Raw genomic sequence first — 17,559 nt, 5'->3', positions numbered from 1 at the left:
TCCAAGAGTCATGCCGCCAGATTTGCCGATAGGCTGGAGATTAGATTCACTCGCGCGCTCGTCGATAGCGTTTTGAAGTTGGGGAAGATGGTTATTTTCGGCATTGCTTCGTGGGGGCAGCGTACCCCCGCCACCGAGAGTGGGTACATTTCAGGTTGGGATACCTCTCTGCCCCCTAGAAAAAAAACCTTTTCGCCCTGGGGATCGAACCCAGTACCTCTCGCATTAGAGCTAGCCGTCTAACGTTTCTTCGTCTGTTTTCTTTTCTGTGCGCAGTGGTCGGCCATGAACAACGACATCAAGATGGAGAAGACAGCCGCGACCACACCGGCCGACATGCTGTCGCTCAATGGCAAGACAGGACTGCGCAAGCGCGACCTGGATCTCATCGACGCCATGGACCTTATCAAGCAGACCGAGTACGTGTCGCTCAGCAAGTCAGAACTGCTGGACCATGAGGTGAGCAGCACTGTTTGTTTCCTTTTTTTATTCACCCTCGTTCTGAACGCCTTCCTACAAAAGAAATTGCTTTGCACATCTAAAGGTTATGCGACAGCTTCTTACTTAGTCGCGTCACTGTGTCTCATGACGTGCTCACTTGATCGTATGCTCGAATCCGCCTTTTTTACTGTGCCACAGCGCATGCGTCCTTCCCCTAGCGGAAAAGTCTCGAAATGTTTTGGTATGGTCTCCGCACGCCTCTACTACTCCGCCGATACCTATAAACGCTGACCGATACCACTGTAGCAGAATTATTTTTAACGAGCTTAAAAGGCGAGACAGGCGGCCCGATTTCGCGTCTGAACAGACGTCCGACGCTGCGGTGCAGCTGTCGGAGTGGCGACGTTTCGTCGTGCCCGACCTCCTGATCGGATGTCCAGCTTACGTCAAAACCTGGTAGATCTTTTCATCTCCGGATTGGATCGTCAGACAACCGCAGCCAATGACAGCGCGGGAGACGTGTGACGTCAAGCCGCTGGTGACACCCGTGTCGCCGATCCGTTCCTCACCGCTCCAATCACCGTGGCTGAGGCGAGTACGATCACCGGCATGCGACGATTCAGGACACGTGGGGCGAATAGCCGCAGGCTCCGCCCACGTCCGACGCCTCGGCGTGCACGCTCAGAAGACTTCGTGTCCGATTCATGAAGCACTAAACAAACAACTTTGCAAAGTCATGCTTTGTTCTGTAAGAAAATAGTCAATAAAACTAATCCTTCGCGAGCGACAAGCACATCGCAGCAGCCCGCCGCCACTCACGACTTCGAGCAGTATGTCTAGCAAAACTGACGCCGGCCGTCGCCTACGCCGTTCGCGATCAACCGCTTGTTTTGCCAACATGATTAAGCTTTCTACTCTCATGTCACGCGTTTTTATATCCAATACGTTTCACCCGCCACGGTGGTCTAGTGGTTAAGGTGCTCGACTGCTGACCCGAAGGTCGCGGGATTGAATCCAGGCCGCATCGGCTGCATTTCATGGAGTAGCCGAGGTATAACATAAACCTCCACTTCTCCACAGGAAGTCAGTTAAAACAGAACAGATGGAGGCGAAATGCTGGAGGCCCGTGTATACTTATGTATTTAGGCGCACGTAAAAGGACAGCAGATGGTCAAAATTTCCGGAGCGCTCCACTACGGAGTCCCTCATAGTCATATGGTGGTATTGGGACATAAATCCCCAATAATTATAAAAGAATTGGAACACATCCCATAACGTCCCAGGCAGCACGCCGCCATTGGACCGATCTCGGCCCAACGTCGGCAAATGACGGCAGCAATATTGGCCCCACGTCGGCAAATCACGCTCGCGCTACTTCCACCCGCATCGGCCCGACGTCGGCTAGCCGCCTTTGGGCCGATGCGGGCTTGCCGGCTTCGGGCCGACGTGGGCTAGCCAGCGTCGGTCCGAGACGGGCCTGCCGTTATTCAGCCGATGATGGCAAGCCGTCATTGGGCCTATGTATGCTAGCCGATGCTGGCGCGGTGTCGGCCCCGCAGACGTCGGGTAGCCGCCGGCGTGACCGTTTACACCCGTTATTATGTTTTAGCAGTGGTGGCTTACCGTGCGTTAAGTACGGTAGTACTATGGTAGTACTGTACCGTCGTGGTCGGCACGTAGCTAGGTTATATGGAGACACCGGCGGTAGTTGCTCGATGCGTAAAGTAACTTGATCAGGCAGGCTGATACATGTGTTATAATGTGACATGGCTGCGTGCCGACCACGGCAGTTCGGTATTACTGCGGTTACTGTACTGTAAGTGAGCAGCGCTAAAATAGACTATTCGCGGCCCAACGACATTCATCGACTGCCATTGGTGCCATATTCGAAAAATGCTTCCTAATTAGAACGACTGCTCCACTGATGTCTTAGTGTGCGATTAAGACCCACAATTCTGTCGAACCATGCAAGGCCGAGAACGAAAGTCAATATTGTCTCAAACAAAACTAAATTGATGAAAGGCCTGCTGCACCAACTACGCATGCGTCTGAGAAATTAAGGAGCAACACATTTGCAAGGTGATAAACACAAATTTATTCACAGATATGAACACACGCCAGCAGTTCCGGAATAATTATGCCATAAAGGAATATCTAAACATCTATAGATACCGTAGCCAACATCTAAAACAACCCCACAGCCACCGTATTCCTCAAAAAAAGCAGGACAATCCTAATCGAGAATGGGATCAGGCGCAAAATCATAGGCGTGTGCAGGAATCCCCTTCAGAGGGGGTGGGGGGGGCGAAGGTTCATCGCGGCGCCCCCCTTCCTCCCTATTAAGTCAATGTGTTTGGCAGACCTTGCGCTCACCTCTTCTTAAGTGACTACGGGGGCCGGCCGCCCCCCTGCCCCACTGTGCGCACGCCTATGCGACAATCACTTCAACGTTATGCGCGGCACATTCACTATAAATATTGAAAGAACTAGAACGGGCAAAATAGGAATAAGGATTAACGAAGAATATCTTAGCTACTTGCGTTTTGCGGACGATATCGCGCTTTTCAGTAACGACGGTGCCGAATCACGAAAAAAATTCTGGAGGTGTAAATGAAGGCAGCATTTAAGTAGAATTAAAGACGGACCCAAAGAAAAGAAAGATAATGTTAGGCGGCTTGCCGAAAAAGAGAGATTAAGAGTGGCAACTAGACTAGAAGATTGTGTATACGCGTGAGCTAATTACGAGCAGAGGAGCACCCTCCCCCCACGTTTATTAAGTTCACCAAGGAACGGTAGGCATTCGCAACACATGACTGGCAATTGAATTAGCGTTATCCTTTAAGCGGGAATTGCAATTTTTTCAGTGATATCTTAAGGGCCAAAAAGATGGATAAACTGCTGCACGCGACGCGAGAAACATTGCGAGCGGTACCACAAGATCCCATGAACTCTACATCTAAACAAGATAGACACGCACGCATTCCTAATCTAAAGGTAAGATTGTAACAGAAAGGAATCGTGCATAAAAACCACTCACGTGTGCCCGTTGGATCGCTAAAAACACGAGCGAATAAAAAATGCAAGCGCACCATATACACAAAACACGATGGTCAATAGAGAATACGCGATAAGAAGAGAACAAAATCTGATGACACGTAACAGCAGTGAACACGCGGCCTTATATGAGGTGAGCGAGTTCAAAATGGAAGCAGGGGGCCACTGGTTTCTCGCTGCGGTGATCTCTGCCGAAAACAATGCCGGAATCCTGCCGCGTATCCGTCTCGTGCACGATTTTGACTTTCCACCACACATGTCCACACTACGCACTTCTTGAAGAATTCTGCTGGTCGGAGTTAAAAAAACCTGCTGCCGCAGCTACGATTGTCCCTCCGTCTGGACGGCTACCCTACCCTGCCTGGTCAAGCGAGTTTCGCGACAATGACGGTGAACGAGGGGAAGGAAGGGAGGTGGGGGGGGGGCTAGAGGTTGAAGAAGACGAAAAAAAATGCGAATTCTCCCTTCTTGAAAGCATTGCTCAGCCTACCACAATGGTGTGCGATTCCCCCAGCATGTCTATGGGCATGCCGTTTGAGAAAGGCGTTCGTGGAATTTTCAATGCATCACTTGTTGCCACATGTCGCTGCATGAAAACTTTGCGTACACCACGTTGGAGCCGCATTTTTCATCGTATTTCACGTGCCATAATAATAATTTTATGCGACTGTTTCTGAAAGCACGTGGGAAGCAATCGTTGAGCGAGATTTTTACTTGAAAAAGATATGTATGTCACAAATGGACGGCAACGAAGTGCAAATGCGAACTGACAACGACGTGGCAAACACGTGTTTGTCAGTTCGTTAAAGATGGTCAGCGGGCTAGTTGATTTGTAAAGATTCAAACGACAAAACGCGTCTTCACTTCGCCCGGCCTTTTTTGCACCATACCTATTTTTCTCAAGTAATGAACCAACTAGCTCAGCAACACGCCTTGCTGAGCTTTTACTATTTTCATAAAGTAAAATTATGTGACATCACTGAAGCAAATGCGCTTGTTACGCTTGACCCAAACACGCGCGTGAGTAAATATGTGTAAACACAGAGATCGGAAACTGTCCATGTAGTATATGAGCGCTCGCGCCACACATTCAGCGGCTGAAAGGATATAGCGCTATAAATATGATGACAGGCTCGATTTATGCACAGAATTAGTATTCACATAAAACTTCTTCCGCTAAAAGCATTCGTGCGGGAATGTTTGGGTGAATTTTGATGCTGGATACATTAGCGAAGTCGGCCGACCAGTGGCAAAAACATTTACGAAACAGAAGTACTTCGAATTTGGCCCATGAAGTTAATGGTACGTGTTACAACGTTTCAACATTTTTGATAGCGTTGAACAACTGGTCAACGAAGTGGCCATCTAATTTGAGTCAGTTATTCTTCTAAAGACCACCTTTTTTTGGTAGAAAAGTGACTGTGCTAGTGATAGTTGTTAGTCATTGTCATAGCAGAAACTAATAAGAGAATGCAAGCTATTCAGTCGGCGATACTTCGCGCCCCGAGTCGTACGTGCGGCATTAGCACGGTACAATATTTGAACTTTGTTATTTGTGCTAGTACAGCAATGTATGCAGCGGTATTCTACAGCTTAAGCTACAAATATTCAAGCGCCTAATGCTCTATTGAATTACGATTGTATGCTAGGCGGGCGAGCTGCCGGGCTTCTTCGGCGGGCTAAAGGTAGAGCGGAACGTCCAGGTTATTCTCGTCACTGACGGCCGGCAGCACGGCGTCCAGCGTCGTTGAGGGGCTTCTGTGAACTAGTTTGAACGGCGTCATATGTGCGCCGTTTCTTACACTGCCGCGTTAACTTCAGGTTATGTGCGGAAGATATTATGTCCCATGTCATGTGTTCGACGTACAGTACATTGCCAGCATGTCGGCGAGGGTTTCATTTACCCTATCGGTGAGGCCATTCGCTGCGGGTGATGTCCGTCAGTGACTTGTGTGGCTCTATTGCAAGATGTTTTGCGTTAGCTCTGCCGTAAAAGCCGTACTTCTGTCGGTGACGAGGACTTTTGGAGCGCCGCGACGCAGGAGGACGTTCTCAACAGGGCATGTATAACTGTCTGAAGGGAGACAAGAAAGTTCCAACATCATCGATAAGCCATTGGCTCCGCCGATGTCAGCTGAAGCACGGCAGAATGACGGCATGCTCGGCCCAATGTTGCCGGGGAAAACCATCGGCTCGGCCGATGTCGGCGAAAGTACGGCAAAATGGCGGCTAACTCGGCCCAATGTTGCCGGTGAAGGCCATCGGCTAAGCCGATATCGGCGGTAGAACAGCAAAACGCCGGCAAACTCGGCCCAATGTTGCCGATGAAAGAAGTCGGCTAAGCCGATATCGGCGGGAAGCCGGCAGAAGGCCGGATAACTCGGCCCAATGTTGCCGGTGAAAGACCAACATCGGCTGAAAGGCGGCAAAGTCGGCCCTATTTTGCCGGCAAAAGTCAACGGCTCCGCCGATATCGGCGCCAGGCTGGCAGCGCTGGCCCGAGGTGGGGCCGCGCACAGCCGCCGTAAAACCAATATCGGCCCGACGTTGTGTGCTGCCTGGGGTATCATATTTCGTATCGCATGACGTCAGTACTATGCCACAGCCTTTACATGTGGCGCATACCCTTTCCAGGGAACCATGCCACAAAATATTTCTGGTCGGTGCGTTTTGCCGATAAGTGCGCATTTGCCGTCCGACTATCGCACTCCCGCCGTTTACAACGATTAGATGCGCTAGAATGTCGATTCAGTGCGTCACTGCATGGCCAACTTGACGTAAACGCCGCCCCAAACCTGTCGTGACGTCTTCACTACGGCGTAGAACGAAACGGGGTATTGTGTAGCCATTCCAGCACGTGCGATGGCCACGCAACAGAGAAGGGAATGCCAAAAAAAGAAGAAAAAAAAGAAAGAAGGACCCGAAACTGCCCTACAGAATAAAAAAGAAAGAAAGCAAATGATGCGGCGTAATCTTCCTAAACTTGACCCATATTCGGGAGCAGGATACTCCCAGGAAACCAGCTTGCGCGCGCAGTCATTTCCGTCGGGCGGCCGGCAGGCAAGTGTGTGACCGAGAGTGCCGAGGGAGCCCGCGAAATGCAGGCAAAAGAAGGGCAGAGGAGGAGGAACGGGCGGAGGCGCCGAATTGCATAACGGGCCGCCTCGGTGCGTGGAGTTCACGCGGAGAGCGAGCGGGTTGCACGTTCGGCGCAACCCTTCCGAACCTGTATGTAGTTCGCGCCCGTCTACTTTTCCCAGCGACTCTCGTACGCGCTAACCCGCATATAGATGCACAGACACGCATTAACATGGTATTCAGCGAGGCTCACGTAACGTGTATGCCTTTTACTGCTTCTCAACGGCCAGCGCAAAGAGAAAACGATCCCTGCCGTGGGAAACGTGAAGTGTGAGGTTATCCACTGGCCGAACAACTGTTTCTCCATACAGTGCGCATTCCTAACTTCTCGTTTCGCCTGGAGTATCACTGACGTGCGAATCGTCATACTTCCCGTTAGCATAGCAAAAGCAGTCTCCCTCTCTCTCTCTTCAAACACACACACACACACACACACACACACACACACACACACACACACACACACACACACACACACACACATATATATATATATATATATATATATAGAGAGAGAGAGAGAGAGAGAGAGAGAGAGAGAGAGATGGCGTCTACTCCGCAGTATGTGACAGCGGAGTCTCACGGAGCTCTTATACAGTATACCGAACCTCAATTTCTAGTGGACGCCACAAATGTTTCATTCCAGAAACACTTAACCAACCTGTTCAAAACGGACGTCAGGTCCAGTGCGGCTTCAGACGGGCTAAATTTAAGACTAATCAAGTCACTGAAACCAGGTGTGGTGCCGAAGGATCGTCCAATGATTGCGACGCGAAAGCTGGGAACTCTATTGTGTGCTTTTGTTTCAAAATGCATAGAGGAGACGCTCTCCTCTCTTGTACAGTCGAGCGCTGAATGGACTCCGCTTTCCGCGCCCTGGTCACATTCGGGCGTTTTAGCAATGCCAGCTTACTGTACGGTAAATACGGTACTACCGCACCGTCGTAGTCGGCACACAGCATTTTCGAGGTGGTTAATAGAGGTCTGCAATACATCTATTAGCCACTTCAATTATATCATTACGTGACCGCACGCAATGAGCAACTGGCGCGGCTAAAACGTTTAAAGGCACATTCAAGTGAAACAATGAATCGGTTTAGATTGATAAATTGTACTTTGAGAACTCTAATGTCGGTAACTTCGTCATCACAGGTTGATTAATAGAGGAGAAAAATCAAGGTCAGACTTTCTTCTTTAAATTTCGCGCCGATATCTCCGCGCGTGACGTCATAGATTTCTAACGGTATTTCGTATTTTAGCGACATTGGCTAAACGAAATTTCCTGAAACTTGGTATGTTAAATCTATGACCCAATCAAGACGATAATGTACTTTACTTTTTACTGATTAGGAACTACGTAGGATCTAGCGGATGCCATAAAAATGTATGACGTCACGGCGTTTGGTGCGGGAATGTAATGGTGGCGTCGCCACTATATAGCATTTTATTTTTCCGCGTTTTCTCGTTTACCAAGCGTCTCCGCGCGGCAAACGTGGTGATTTTGGAATTGTGAAAAAGTAAATTACTCATATGAGAAAACTTGCTTTTCTCTTTAGTGCCCTTTGAAAAAAGAGCCCCGTGCCGGCCACCACGGTACAGTATTTCCATATTTATCTTACGGTAAACCAGTACTGCTAAAACACTCTACTGAGCGCGTACACGCCTGGTGTCCACTGTTTGTTCCTATAACGAAATGAGCAGCTGTGTTTTTTTTTTCTTGCGTCTGAAGCCGTGATGACTTGGCGCGCGTTTTGTTTGAAATGGTCGGATTAGAAGGTGACTTCATTACTTATTCGTTGCGCTCTCGGCTCGCGGGAAAATGAGGCTCTATAGCGTAATCACGGGATTCACGGCTTTCCAAGAGAGCAATAAGGAGAAGTCAAACTTCTTTTGAGTATAATAGGGAGCTATAGTTTCTGACCAACTACGTAGAACAGACAGATTCATGCTCTGGAAAACCACGAGGAGGATGACGTAGGAGGGGGTTCTTTCCGCTGGCTACTCTTCTCTCCCGATGTTTGCGGATCCATCAGCGAACAAACATAGCGTGCCTTATCGAGAACCAAGGGCCTTCCTGTCCCTGGTATACACCCCCCCCCCTTCCGAAATCACGTGACGTCATTTTTTTCCTTCTTTCCCCCCACTCCGTGTTGGTATGGTAGAGTTCTTTTCCTCGTCGGAGTTATTAGCTCGCCTCAACTTCGATGCAACCATACGAACACACCGGCCTTGGCGCTTCCACGAGCAGGAAACAAAAACAGAGCTATAGAGTAAACGCTGACCGTCCAAGCCCGGCATAATAGACGCCCGCCGAGGGCATAGCCGCGCAGGGCCGTTTTGTTTTAGCAAAGACGCGCCGCCAGAGCGAAGAAAATGCTGCGCCGCCGAATTTATGGCTCGAGGAAGGAGGAAACAAGCGCGTCCGGCGGCCGGAATTTTTTTCGGAGCCGCGCCGTGAAGTATATGCGCAACGTCGCATGGCCATCGCTGCTGTGGTTGATAGGCGGCAATGTCGATTTCGGCTGCCCATTCTTCGAGGTGCGCGCATTATCTTCCAACCTCTTTTTTACGGTTCTACCCCTCGACTACAGCGTGCCGCACTTGAGCCCATGGTCCCCTTTTGACAATGTACACTAAGAAAAAAAAAGGAAGTATTTGTTACACTTTTTTTAGAGTTCTGGGCTTGCCACGTATATGACTCTCTTTAAAGAGTCACGTGAACTCTCTTTGGAAATCATTATACTCTCTTCGGAGAGTTGTGGGACCCAAAAGAGAGTTAACGTATGTCTTTAAAGAGAGTCATACACGTGGCAAGCCAGGATACGCCGAAAAGAGTTTCTTAGTGTGCACTCGAATGGCGCCGGCCCACTTCTGCACACTAAAGAGAAAAACGATTTGTTCTCCTGTTGTAAAGTGGCCCGTTCAACATACAAAAAAGTAGACTTTTGCTGCGAGGTGACGCTTTGTAAGCGAGCAAACGTGCAGAAAGTACAAGTGGGGACGCCGCCTTGTTCGCGCAGAAATTCGGCGCGACGTCAGAGATTTTTTACGGCGTCTTCTGGGGTCACTGCTAATTCTTTATTGGTAAAAACGATTGATATCACGTTCTAAAGGAGCCACATACTTTACCGCGGCAAGTTTCAATAAATTTGATGGGGCCAATACGGCCTAGATATGTGGCACGAAAAAAAAAAAAAAAGGCTGAAATCTGTGACGACACACTGACATTCAGATGCCGAGCTTACGGCGCGAAATTCCCAAGTGCCACTTTTACCTACTCTTCAAGTAATGAATCTATCATATCGAAATAAACGGCAACGGGGTTCTCAAATATTAATGTATCAGCCTTAAAGTGATGTGTAGCGTTTGCCGTTTGCGATTGCCGTTTCTTTCGAGAGCCTCTTACGAGGAAGGCGCTGTTGAATTATATAGCGTAGTATCCCAGTGTTGCTCGTCATCCGAAGCTGGCACTAACGTATGATTCATCGTGCGAGGATATCGCGTACACGGCCTCTCCTTGGCATTGTTCCCCAGTTGGGAAGCAATGCTGAGAGTGACAACTCCGTGTAGGGTAATTATTGATGCCTTGCGTCATGCAGCGTTACGGCAGGGAACGCTATTTTACGCTGTATCCTCTATCTTTATTGCAGTGGGCCTTCTCTTTGTTGCATCACGTTCTTCATTTCTGCTCTACGAAATTTTCTCTTTGACTCGTTTTCTTTTTGAAGCCATTGCTTGAAGCTTTCGAGATTGTGTTAGGAAAACTTAAATATATAGGTCTGTTTTTTTCTTCTTTTTTAGCTTTCCGGCCTGTTCCGTTTGTCGACTTTGTAGAGTGCAGTGTGAGTGCTATGGCGTAACAGCGTCTCGACCTCACACCATACTGTAATCGTCAAAGCACGCACGCTGAACTCCATGGCGCAACTGTTAAAAGCGTGGTGCTCACAAGGTTGGCTCGGTGCACAGAACAGAAGCATTATACGACAGCGGTGCCGTCATTCACGAGTATGTTTATATCGTTTGTAAAGCTGCGGGAAAGCGACCTAAAAATAACTGCGAGAGTTGTGCTTGTATTTTTTCCTTTCACATTCTTACCTCGCTTGATTACATTCTCGCTATCCCTTTTATTTTCCTTCCCACTCTTGGTTTCCAGTTTCTGTTGTGGCCTCCGTAATTGCTCAGAGGTTAAAGAAAGAGGCAGCCGCGAGTGTCGTTCCTTTATTTGCGCATGTGGTCGCAACTGGCTGTTCGGCGGTGTTGGACGCTATAAAAGAAGTTGCACCCTTTGGGGCGTCTTTCTGCCGCACCTCGATTGATTGCGCTTCCTTTCTCGAAAACTCGGCGCTCGGCGCTTTCTTACCAAAAGTGCTGTGCTGCGTTGACAGCGCGCACGTTATTCGTGACCTGGGAGTACAGGGTACGTGGCGATGACGCAAGGATGCGAGGTAGATGACGATTATCGTTTCGCAGGATAAGTACACCACAAAAAGTGCGACCTGTCTTAGAGTGAAGACGACTTGAAACAAACCATCGACAACTTTGAAACTTCGTTTAGCACGTGAAACTAAAGTCTGACGAGGAATCTAAAATGTTTGTTGTCGTCGGCCTCTTGGGGCACGCTTATCTATGGGAACAAGTCACAGAAAACCGTCAGTACTCTGTGAGAAGACTTTCATTTTGATTGGGCCCGTTGAGGGATAGTAATCACCGCGTCACGTGGTCGCCTCAGTCCGTGACCCCAGAGGCGGTGACCGCGCTTTCGAAGAGTTCAAAGCTGCACAAGAAGGCAAAATCACTGGTACTCGGTCAAACCGTGACAAACACACGTTCCAGTGATATGCTTGAGGCAAACAGCGTAGAATGAGCGAATTCTGCGTGCACTTTATTGGTCTAAGGATGCGAGAATCGGAGGATAGCGGTCTACGCTGAGTTAGATCAATCGATTGTAGTATGTGTCTCATTGTTCGTTGTGTGCCAATACGTGATCTTGTTGCGTATAAAAGTGCCACTGATGATCCCCGCTCCTGCTTCTCAATTTCATTAACGCGCCCCAAGAAGAGCGAGTTCACCTATACCTGAACATTCCCTCTCTCTCTCCTTCTCTCACTCTCTGTGTCTTTAGCTACGAACAACCAGTGCTCAAGTTGCATAAAAGATAGCATAGTAGTTGTGCCACTCGAATTTCCATTTGCGTTGTTTTGTCACTATTGTTTCGCACAAAAGGATATTTCGTTGTAACAGCAGCCTAATCTTTCGATATGGCGTCTATTTTAAAAACGGTGGTGTGAATCGTAACGAACACTGGTAGGTGATATTTTAGCTGTGCCTAAAAAGAGGAATAAGTCCTGTTTGGATGTTATGTGTAATTCATACTAATGATAATCGGACGCACGCCCTGTATAGGATACGGAATGGCTGCGACGGGAAGGAAAATATAATCGAAGCCAGTGCCTGATTAGGCCGACCTACAGATTGTCTGACGTATGGCAGGGGTAATCGGTGGTTCTGGGAAAAGGTGTTTTCCCGACTGTCGACCTAGCGATCGCGATCCCCTACGCCAGTGTTTCTTTTCTTCCCCGCTCTTCAGCTAACCTTATCTTTTTCATGTATTTGTTTTTCTCATACACATTGCGTTCTGTGCAGGTGGAGATCGAATGAAAGGAGTACTGAAGCTTTGCAGTTTCAGTGAGAAAGCGCTGAAAGTTCGGGTTTCAGCTGGGGCCAGAGCCCGTGCTCACGAATCATTTGGTACGATGTAGCCGTTCGTATATACGAACTGGCTCTGGCTAATCACGCCATTTATCGTACATATTATTGATAACAGCACGCAGTCAATGGTAAACGCAGGTCATATTACAAAATATATATAAATAAGAAAGTAACAGATCCCTGAAAGCCTTCGACAAGTGCCGGAACAGTTTTTTCCGGGGGACCCTCTTCAAACGTGACAGTAGACGAGAACACGATGAAGGCACGGGGGAAGTAACACAAGTTTTGCGGACGTTCTTATCGCTGGCTCCTGCTGATTTGTCAGAAGCATTGAAACTCTTCATTCCGCCACCGAGGAAAGCTTGAAAGAATAAAGAAAGCAGCGACCTAGCTAGAAGCACCTCGAAACAGCTGTACATACAATGTTGGTTACAGATGTACGCAAGCGAAGCATTTGTATGGAGAGTAGGCTTGGCTCGGAAACAAAGGACTCAGCAAGAAAGAATGAGCAGAAAAAAGTATTCATCGAGGAAAAGAGCAAAGAAGTAGCCGCAAGACAATAAATTTCGCGTTTCCTTTTTCTTTATGTTGTGCATGCCACGTTCAATACGCGACTCCATTGTTCAGAGCTGCTCATACGAGCCTTCGTTATCCCTTGTGTACCGACCAGCACTCTGCGACATCCTCTTTCTGCCTGCGCCGCTGTCCTTGCGCCGCCGTCCCGCAGACCTAAATCAGCGCTAAGCACGCGAACAGCAGGAGTTGCCTTCAGCTGGGTTTGACGGCGAAGAATCGAAGCGTAACAAGTTACTCGGCATTGTTTGTGTGTTTTATGCGCCAGTGGCTCCGACTTTCTTTTCTTTCGATGCATGATGCCTCGTTTGTCGGGGCTAACTGCATGTACAGCATTTCTTCTTTAGTTGGCCGCATACTTAGTAAGTAAACCTTAATCACGCCGAACAGACCTCACAATATGGCAACGTGCACTAATGCGCCCTTCAGGCTTTCTTGTACAGTAGAGGTACACCGTAAAGGTAAAACGAACACCGAAAAAAAAAAATAGAAAGAAAAACACCCCCGTATAGGAGTTGAAAAGTCCTGTCTTTTCTTTTATACGTTTTTGGTCGGCATCTCTTTTGCCTGCGACTACGAGCAACGCCTACCAGACGCGTTATCTTCGAACTCTCGGTTTCACAGGCGCACCGATACACGACACGGCCGCTCTCGAATCTAGGCACACGACAAGTACCGTTGTAACGAATTGTCGGCATAGTAAGAATTCTTAAGTACCCAATTATTTAAATATGTACTGATACGAGCCTCCAGCTTCGTCTTTTATTAGGTAGCTGGTGACTCCGTAATTACGCTACCGCGATTCTGCGATTGCGCCACGCATAGTTACATGGTCTTGCGCAACCAACTTGAAACGCAAGACAAGCGCATACAGCGCTGCTACGGCGTGGGGCCTCAGGCACGGTGTGAGAGGTATGGATGTTGAAGCGTAGATCGTACACCGTGGGCTTTGGTTTACATCATTAAAAAAGGGAAACGAGACTTGGTGGTCACGTGGTACCACTAACGCGCGGAGCAATGATCCGGCGGAGTGGTGCCGTATTCCACATAACAACCGGAAGAACGATGCGATCGCGACTCCCAAATCGAAGCTCGCCTTCTTCAGTCCCCGTTTCTTCGCCATTTGACAAATCTCCACATCTGCTGTTGCTCTTCTGGGTGTCCGACGAGTCCTTCTCAACCCTTCTCGTATAATGCAACGGGTATGCTGTGGCGGGACGTCGCAGCTCGTCATATTATCGACCCCACATCTGAATTCATTGATGTTAAATGAACATGCGGCAGGTCGCAAGACAGCGCTGAACATATGTTAATTGGCTATTACTCATATAGAATGTAATGAATTGATCGACGGTTATATATATATATATATATATATATATATATATATATATATATATATATATATATATGCCCTTCAGCTACAGATATGAATGGCTAGGAAAGGGAAAGCTGACAACCACCCGCTTGTAGCGCGAGGCTGCAAGGAAATCCATGCAGATTTCTCGGAAGAAAGCTCCGCCCGTTTGTAGCCTTGTGCTACACACGGGTGCTTGTCGGCTTCCCCGTTCTTGACTCTTCCGCCACCTTGCGGATTTACGCAGAACTCATTTGCAATGTTCTGTGTCCATGCGCTTCGAGTTCTCGATTAATTCGCCCTTGCGTTGTTGATTGCTAGTTTTCTGGTTAGCTGAATTGGTAGAGCGACCGCTGCGCGAAAAGGCGTTGGTCCCTGGTTCGATCCCCGGACCAGGACGAAATTTTTTTCAACTATGGAGCTTTCTTTCTGAGAAATCCATAGGAATGTCCTTGTAGCATTGTGCTACAAACGGGTGGTTGTGAGCCTTTCCCTTTCACCGCTGGAGATAGCGCTTCCCCTAAAAACTAGCGAGTGTATAAATTCTGGGAAGGTTTTTTTTTTTCTTTTCTTTTCAAGCAAGGCATTTTTTTTTCACCTAGATCAACTTGAAAACTTTTTAGAGGTCGCGTAGTACGCATACATTGCTTCAGAGTGGGAAATACGGCACATAGACAGCAAGACAGATAGAGTATTTAAGAGTATTGTCTGTTGTGGCATCAAACCGTCTATTACTGAGAGCGCACAGCGTTACGGTCCGCTCAGCAATAGGCAGTTTTAGAATAGCTTACGCAAAGCTTCGCGTTAGCGTTTGTCGCCACTGCGCATGCCCATACGCGAACCTCTTGGGTACGCCCGTTATATTTCGAAAATAGCGTACGTACCTAAGCAACCCAGACGGTACGAACCCTATTCTTAAAGGCACCGACAACTGCCCAGAACATGAAGTGAGATGACTGCACTGATTAAAAGATTGTCCGTCGCATTGACTCAAGCCAACCCTGTTTACCTCGTGAGAGGCGGATTTATATTTTTATTTCTTCATTGAAAGTCGCGAAAAAGGACCTTTGGCGCCTCTGGTGGCAAAATCATACACGGTCCGATAAAACCGGTCTCGCGACCATTGATTGGTGTATGCGTTCGATGACTTTTCTGTTAGCACTGAAATATTGTTCATTTCTTTATATTAAAAGATATTACTCCATAAAAATGTACATCCCTATTGAAAATCGTGGGTTGGTGGATGCTGGAAATCTTGGTGGACATGGTGGAAACAATAGTGGACAAGGTGGAAAGAATAGTGGATGTGGTGGAAGCTGTGGTGGTCATAATGGCTGATGATGGCGAGAGTGGAAAAAATGGTGGCAGATGGTGGTGGTGGTGGCGAGCTTCTTTTGATGGTAAGTGGAAAATGCTGGCTGATGGTGGCGAGAGTGGAAAAAATGGTGGCAGATGGTGGTGGTGGTGGCGAGCTTCTTTTGGTGTTAAGTGGAAAATGCTGGCTGATGGTGGCGAGCAAAACATGTTTTGGTGGATGGCTTGGTGAACAAGCCGGATGACGGTGGCAGGATGGAAACATGGTGGATGACGGTGGCATGATGGAAGTGAACGTGACATTATGTGAAGTCGCCGTGAGTTCTAATGTTTTCCTCTTGAATGTGCAGAAATATATGCAGTTCAAAGAAGCCAACACCGTTCATTAAGTTTTCCAGCACTATTTTTTTTTATTCATGCGGCGCCAATAACCGCCACAAGTTTTCTGGAGCACAGCAGCCGTGAATGTTTACATTTTACGCACGTACTTATCAGGTTTACATCCGCGATGTGTTGCTTTATAGTCATGTTTGCAAGTATAGAGGTGTCGGTGTGAACAGCGACAGTAACTGTGTTACATCGCCGCGCATTTGCCGAGAAGTAAGTGAGTCCTTCCAGCGGGCCCGGGAGACCAGAAAACAGCTTCCGCTTGATACCGCCACGTTTGAAACGCAACTCTGGCAATTCTTGCACACTCACTTACCTCAGCGGCACTTTAAGGTACTAGTGAAAATGCATGCAAAGCTAAAGCACAAACTTTTACCTTCGGCCTGCGTCGAGATAACCTCCACCAAGTATGACTTCCACCATCATATTCTACCACCATGATTGCCACCAAAGGTTAGGCATAGCGTAGCGACCGAGTCCGTCTACGTGTTATCGGCGCTTCTGGGTTTCAGTATACACGATTCCGATGAGTGCGAATGACGTTACAGCACACCTGTGGCATCGGCTAATCTAAATGAAGCATTTTTTTCTTGTGTACGGTGTCCGCACAAGAAGCGATGAGCATAGATGCGACGCGCTTCCAGCAAACGCCTCCGGTCACCAACCGCCGCCGGTCGCACTCGCCGGCGCTTCTCTGACACGTATGCGAGAACATAGAATTGTCAATTCGCACGCCTTACTGAGCCAATATGATGGCATATTTTTCCCGCGCACTGCACTTGTTTTGACCCAGCTGTTATGCAGTTGTAGCTAATGATACAGCGTCAGATCAGTGCATTGGCACGGCTGCGCTGTACGTTGCGCGAAAAAAAAAAAAAAAACATCACAATACTCAATCAATTGTACGCGCGTATTTATCGAACGAGATTAGAGTCGACAGAAAGCCTCTGCACATGTCGCACTTTGGAAAAAGCGAGAAACGGCTATTAAAACTTCGCAGTAACACCCGGTTGACTATACTCGCGCTCCTCGCTCCACTTGACATATTTCTTTGGAGTTACGTTGTCAATTCTAAAAGAAAGTTAGCGCTGTTGCCATTATTGACGTGCCATTCGTTACCGGCAGCAGTTTGTTTGCATTTAATAACTACGCAAATTTTATTAGGATGTGAAGATCGCGTCTGTCTCCAGTATGAGACATACAAAGCTGAAGCCAAACGGTGTATTAGTATGTTGACTAGTCATTTTGCAAGTCGCTAAGCAAGTGTGAGCGTGGCGTAGTGGTAAAGTACTCGGCTCGGGATCCGCAGGTCGGACGTTCGACTCCCGGTGGCGGTTTTTTTTTTTTTTCATACGAGCTTTTTTTTTTTCTTTTTTTTGTACTAGTGCTTTCTACATCGCCTTCTATACATTTATTTATGTTTTTACGGCTAGGCACGATGGTGCCGACACTGTAGAGCCGTTTTACGCTCCGTCATTCTCCAGCATCCATCATACGCCAGCATCCAGCATACACCACGTGCCACCATCTTCCAGCACCATAATCCACCATAATGGTGGATGGTGGAATCCACCATTCCTCATGGT

General features: G+C 48.0%; 1 protein-coding gene across 1 annotated transcript in view; it reads left to right on the top strand.

Annotated features, from left to right (window-relative positions):
* The window catches only part of LOC119394634 (acyl-CoA Delta-9 desaturase), a 111,691-nt gene that overhangs the window by 54,748 nt on the left and 39,384 nt on the right, over window positions 1-17,559 (top strand). The window contains exon 2 of the mRNA XM_037661953.2: window positions 277-459. Within this exon, the coding sequence (XP_037517881.1) occupies window positions 286-459 (174 nt within the window). The 5' untranslated portion in view covers window positions 277-285. The remainder of the gene's footprint in view (window positions 1-276; window positions 460-17,559) is intronic.

The sequence above is a fragment of the Rhipicephalus sanguineus genome, chromosome 1 (assembly GCF_013339695.2).
Source record: "Rhipicephalus sanguineus isolate Rsan-2018 chromosome 1, BIME_Rsan_1.4, whole genome shotgun sequence".
NCBI classification, from domain to species: domain Eukaryota; kingdom Metazoa; phylum Arthropoda; class Arachnida; order Ixodida; family Ixodidae; genus Rhipicephalus; species Rhipicephalus sanguineus.
The sequence above is the reverse complement of the archived record's forward strand: the minus strand, read 5'-3'. Positions and strand labels throughout refer to the sequence as shown.